At 48.8% G+C, this 6,000-nt stretch overlaps 1 protein-coding gene across 1 annotated transcript; it reads left to right on the top strand.

Annotated features, from left to right (window-relative positions):
• Positions 1-4,869: 4,869 nt before the first annotated feature.
• Positions 4,870-5,250, top strand: LOC309853289 (olfactory receptor 13H1-like; the record flags this gene model as incomplete). The annotated part of the gene is made up of 1 exon (XM_082711128.1): positions 4,870-5,250. The coding sequence occupies one exon, from the start codon at positions 4,870-4,872 to the stop codon at positions 5,248-5,250; it is 381 nt and encodes a 126-aa protein (XP_082567254.1).
• Positions 5,251-6,000: the final 750 nt, after the last annotated feature.

The following is a 6,000-nucleotide window of genomic DNA, read 5'->3' as shown; positions in this document are numbered from 1 at the left end:
GACAGTCCAGCCGCCGAGTTGCTGGTGTGTGTGTGAGGCGAGCACCCGAACACTCTCTGCGAGCCTCCGGTACACAACACAGTGTTAGCAGGCGCAGTCGGCTGCTCAGGAGGTGTCTGGACTGTTTTACTCTGTGTAAGTGCGGCTTGGTCCCCGCCGACCAGCCCCTCCTCATTCCCTTCTCCGGCCACCACCGTTCAACTCTCTGCTTCTGAGCACTCAGCTGTTTCTGACCCACACAGGAGTGAGATCATGCAATCTGTTTTTTGTTTTTTGTTTTTTTTTAAAGATTATTTACTTATTTATGAGAGAAAGAGAGAGCACGTGTACAAGCAGGGGGAGCAGTGGGCAGAGGGAGAAGCAGGCTCCCTGCTGAGCAAGGAACCCTCTGCAGGACTCAGTTCCAGAACCCTGGGATCATGACCTGAGTCAAAGGCAGACACTTGAGCGACTGAGCCCCCCAGGCATCTGGAGATCATCTGTCTTTTTTGGGAAAGCTTTGCCTTTGTTCCTTTGGGGCCAACACACCAACCAAAAAAACCTACTTTCTATAGAAAGGGGTTTTGAAAGTCAGTGATAGGCTCCACTCCCCTCATTGTCTGGGCAGACCGAAGGCCAGAGGATAACACTGTGCCATTTCAAGGTCATGTGTCTCAAGGTCACAAGTAGGCCTGACGAGCCGCACTGAGAAATCTGTGGGACGCAGGACTTTCAGTCGTAAAATCGGGACAGTCTTGGGAACACAGGCCTGGGTTGGTCGCCCTACAAGCTGGAGAGGCCTTGGGTTTGTCTGGCCAGTGCTCGTTTTGTCTGTGTTCATGCACGATTACGGGCTCGTCTCGTTTCTGCCGCGCTGCTTGGCGGTCACAGAGTGGCCTTGTCTGCCCAGCGGGTCCCGTCACTGCGGGCTTCTCCCCGCCCACCCATGAGCCCTTTCTCGGGCCACGACAGCTGGGGTTCCTCTGTCCATCTCACACACGAGGAATGGGAGTCTCAGGAAGGCCCCAGAGCCCATCCACAGTGTGGCTGGGACAACCCCTGCACACCCAGATCCTGGGTCTCCCATCCACAGTCCCCTGCCTGCCCCCAGCAGCCCAGATTCTGGAGGGAGGCAGCAACCCCTCACGCCAAACTTTTCCTCTGTCAGCTCTGAGAGCTCCGTGGAGATTGTTTTTCCAACATCCCAGTCCAGTCTTTGCAAGCAAGCGTCCCCAGGTGGTGCTGGGAGCCTTCAGAGACCGCTGGGGTGTAGTTGGGGTAGAGACGACTGACATGACTGACATCACTCACCTCTCTCTACTCCTCCGGTTCTCCCCCTGCCTCGGCTCCGCCCATCCCCACCGGGATTGCTGGAAACAATGCAGGAGACCGGAAAAAAAAGAGACAGACAGAGGGAGATGAGATATTCTTATTCTCAGGCCTCCTGCTTGGGAAGGTGCAGGGGACCAGGATGTTGTACATGGACTCCTTGGAATGATCTTGTTCTCCCCAAAGTGTGAGACAGCCTGATTCCTGTTTGTGTGCATCTCTTCATGCAAAGAAGGACTGAAGTTGGCGGGTTCGACTCCGCTGGAACCAGGTGTGTGGCTGGGTATGGGAGAAGGAGACTTCACCGGATACAGCTCTGTCTGTCCACCCGCCCATCCGCCCATCCATCCATCCGTCCATCCATCCGTCCTACTCTCTCTGCCTGGCTTGCCGTTCCCTCCCCCTTTCAAGGCCCCTTTCCTCCCAGTGCTCTCCCATCATTTCTTTAGGAAGCATTTTTATCCCCTCATGAGGACAGGATCCCTTGCCCTCGGTCAGATACTCAAGTTCCTACAAGCGTGAGGCGGGTGCTCTAGCGCCTCTAACTGTGCTCCTTTGTCCTAAGTTCAGATATGTCCTCTCTCATCTCCTTCATGTGACAGTTCAATTTCGGTGTCAGGTCGAAGGAGGAGATCAGGTATACAGTGTATTTTCTTCCCCACTAAAAAACAAAGATAAGTCCTGTTCTCTTTCGAGATGCATACCCAGGTGTTCCCGATAGGACGGCTGCTGCCACCAAACTCACTTCCAGACTTTCGGTTTAACAATATATTAGAAATCAATCAGTCAATCTATCTATCAGTTCACATAGTTTCCTTATTCTTTTCACTCCTGCACAGTATTCTTGTCATAGATGGGCCACAATTTCTCTACCCCATCCGTGTTTCTAGATACTGAGATGGTTTTCCATCTTCTGGACTACAATCTAGCATTTATGTTTTTAAACATGATTTTGAGGGGCACCTGCCTGGCTCAGTTGGAAGAGCATGCAGCTCAATCTCGGGGTGGTGAGTTTGAGCCCCACATTGGGTGTGGAGATGACTTAAATGAATAAATGAATAAACTTTAAAAATTTTTATCTTACATAGCCAGTTACAGATTTATTTGTTCCTTCTCCACTCCCACTGCTTCACTTGACTAGCCTAAAAAAAAATTTTTTTTATCTTTTTTAAAAATTTTTAAAAATTATGTTAGTCACTATGCAGAACATCATTAGTTTCTGATGTAGTGTTCCATGATTCATTGTTTGTGTATAACACCCAGTGTTCCCTGCAATCCATGCCCTCCTGAATACCCACCACCAGGCTCATCCACCCCCCGCCAAAACCCTCAGTTTCTGAGAGTCCACAGTCTCTCATGGTTCATTTCCTCCTCCGATTTCCCCCAACTCTCTTCTCCTCTTCATCTCCCCATGTCCTCTGTGTTATTCCTTATGCTCCACAAATAAGTGAAACCATATGAGAATTGACTCTCTCTGCTAAGCATAATCTCTTCCAGTCCCATCCATGTTGATACAAAAGTTGGGTATTCATCCTTTCTGATGGGGACGTAATACTCCATAGTGTATATGGACCACATCTTCCTTATCCATTTGTCCGTTGAAGGGTATCTTGGTTCTTTCCTCAGTTTGTCTATTTTGGACATTGCTGCTATGAATACCAGGGTACACATGGTCTTTCTTTTCACTACATCTCTATCTTTGGGGTAAATACCCAGGAGTGCAATTGCAGGGTCATAGGGAAGCTCTATTTTTAATTTCTTAAGGGATCTCCACACTGTTTTCCAAAGTGGCTGCACCAACTTGCATTCCCACCAACAGTGTAAGAGGGTTCCCCTTTCTCCACATCCTCTCCAACACACATTGTTTCCTGTCTTGCTGATTTTGGCCATTCTAACTGGTGTAAGGTGGTATCTCAATGTGGTTTTGATTTGAATCTCCCTGATGGCTAGTGATGATGAACATTTTTTCATGTGTCTGATAGCCATTTGTATGTCTTCTTCGGAGAAGTGTCTGTTCTTATCTTATGCCCATTTTTGACATGGTTATCTGTTTTGTGTGTATTGAGTTTGAGGAGTTCTTTACAGATCTTGGATATCAGCCCTTTGTCTGTACTGTCATTTGCAAATATCTTCTCCAATTCCATGGGTTGCCTCTTTGTTTTGTTGATTGTTTCCTTTGCTGTACAGAAGCTTTCAATTTTGATGAAGTCCCAAGAGTTCATTTTTGCTTTTGTTTCCTTTGTCTTTGGAGATGTGTCTTGAAAGAAGTTGCTGTGGCCGATGTCGAAGAGGTTACTGCCTATGTTCTTCTCCAGGATTCTGATGGATTCCTGCCTCGTGTTGAGGTCTTTTATCCATTCTGAGTTTATCTTTGTGTATGATGTCAGAGAATGGTCAAGTTTCCTTCTTCTATACATAGAAGAATGTCCAATTTTCCCAGCACTGTTTATTGAAGAAAATGTCTTTTTTCCACTGGGTATTTTTTCCTGCTTTGTTGAAGATTACTTGACCAGAGAGTTGAGGGTCCATATCTGAGCTCTCTACTCTGTTCCACTGGTCTGTGTGTCTGTCTTTGTGCCAGTACCATGCCGTCTTGGTATTCACAGCTTTGTAATAAAGCTTGAAATCAGGTAACATGATGCCCCCAGCTTTGTTTCTCTTTTTCATTTCCTTGGCAATTTGGGCTCTTTTCTGGTTCTATACAAATTTAGGATTGTTTCAGCATTTTGAAAAATGTTGATGGTATTTTGATCGGGATGGCATTGAAAGTATAGATTTCTCTGGAAACCTGAAAACATTTTTAAAAATCTGTTTGAAAATAATCCTATTGATCTCAGTTTGCACATGCAATCCATCAGCAGGATAAACTCCTAGAGGTTGTGGAACTTGGGGAAGGACACATGCAGATACAGTTTTTCAGGGAAGGGAGTATGGTGGGCAGGAACAGATCATGGTTCCAGCACTTAGCACACTTGTGTTACTTTTCAAATTTTTCTTTAGTCTATCAACTCCTTGAGCTCAGGCCTCATTTTTTGTTTTTGTTTTTTCGTTCCCCACTAATTTCATTGCTTGGGGTCAAGTCTGGGCTGCAGAGAGGTGCTTGTTGAATGAATGAATGAATGCATTAAAGAAACAATGAGTGAATCCGTCCATAAGTAGACTCATGAGTTATAAATGGAGGTTATAAATGGAGGAATGAGGGAGCCCACTAAGCAATATGTGATAGAGTCAGCCAAGGAACAACCCAGTCCCTTCCATGATCCACCAGTCCCCCAGTTGGTGACTCCATATTGGAGGGCCCATGAGTGCTTCTGAGTGGTGGTCTGTGTTCAGCCAACATTGCTCAGCAAGGACTGCAGCAGTGCTGGGGTGAAGGGCCCATCGCAGTGCCCAGGAACGCGTGAATGTTGGTGCCTTCAAAGAGCCCTTCCAAAGAAGCCTAGCCAGCTTCTAAGGAGCTGCCGGTTTCTGAGCCATCTCTCAAGGTCATCACATTTTCCCACCCAGCCAGAGCTTGGGAAGGGGCACAGAGGCCAGAATGGCGGAGAGGAGACCTACTTCATGCTGCTCGGGCTCTCCTGGTGCCCGTGGGCTCCGACTGTCTTCTTCTGCCTGTTCATCCTGACCTGCGTCGTCACCGTTTTTGGGAATGGCCTCATCTTGCTCCTGCTCTCTCACGGTCCCCGGCTCCACACACCCATGTCCTTCTTCCTCAGCAGCCTGTCCCTTGTGGGCGTGTGCTACACCGTGTCCCGCGTACCCCAGATGCTTGTCAACTACCTGCTGACTGTTCCCGTGGTCTCGCTCACATACTGCTTGGCCCCAATGGCTGTGGGGCCCTCTCTGAGTGTCATGGAGTGTCTCCTGCTGGCCTCCATGGCCTGTGATGGCTGTGTGGCCATCATGGACTCCCAGCGCTACTCTTTGCACATGGGGCCCTGACTTTGTGGCCTGTTGGCCAGGACCTTGTGGATGGTGGTGTTCCTGCTGACTGTGGTCCCTGTGCCAGCCCTTGAAGTTCTGCGGCCACCAGGTCATCAGTCACTTTTTGTGTGAACTCCTGGCCCTGCTCCAGCTGGCTTGCTCTCACTGACTGTTCTGTGAGGCGCTCCCAGTGGGTACCGGTGCCCTGATCCTGCTGTGGCCTCCTACGGAAGGATCCCTGGCGCACTTCAGAGGGCCATGGCCAGGACTTCTTCAAATGTGGGTCTCACCTTGCTCTTCTGCAGCCAGAAGAGCAGCTATAGCAAGGTGTGGGTCATGCTTCATTCTTCTGCGGCCATCCCCCCATACGTGGCTCTTCAGGAGAAGGTCACCCATGACCGAGACAAGGTCATCTCCATGTGCTGTGGCATCCTCACCCCCATAGTGGACCCTGTTGTCCGCAGCCTGTGGAACAAGGACAGGAAGGGTGTGTTCAGGAGGCTCTTGGGGAAAAAGACTGACTTCTGAGATGCGGGGCCGAGGAGGGGGAAAGAAATTGCTATTTTGGATGGCGTGCTCTGCACTGTAGACTATCAGTTCCTCCTTTGCAGCCCTTCTACGGTTTATTACAAACACACACACACACACTCACACAAACACACCTTCACACTCACAAACAAGAACTCAGGTTTAAAAAAAGTCTTTCCTCTGAGCAAGTGAAACCAGAGTCAATTCTGTGTGTGTGAGTGTGTGTGAGTGTGTGTGTTT

This window comes from Mustela nivalis (assembly GCF_964662115.1).
Source record: "Mustela nivalis genome assembly, chromosome: 18".
NCBI classification, from domain to species: Eukaryota; Metazoa; Chordata; class Mammalia; order Carnivora; family Mustelidae; genus Mustela; species Mustela nivalis.
Note: the sequence above shows the minus strand (reverse complement) of the source record. Positions and strands in the feature narration are given on the sequence as shown.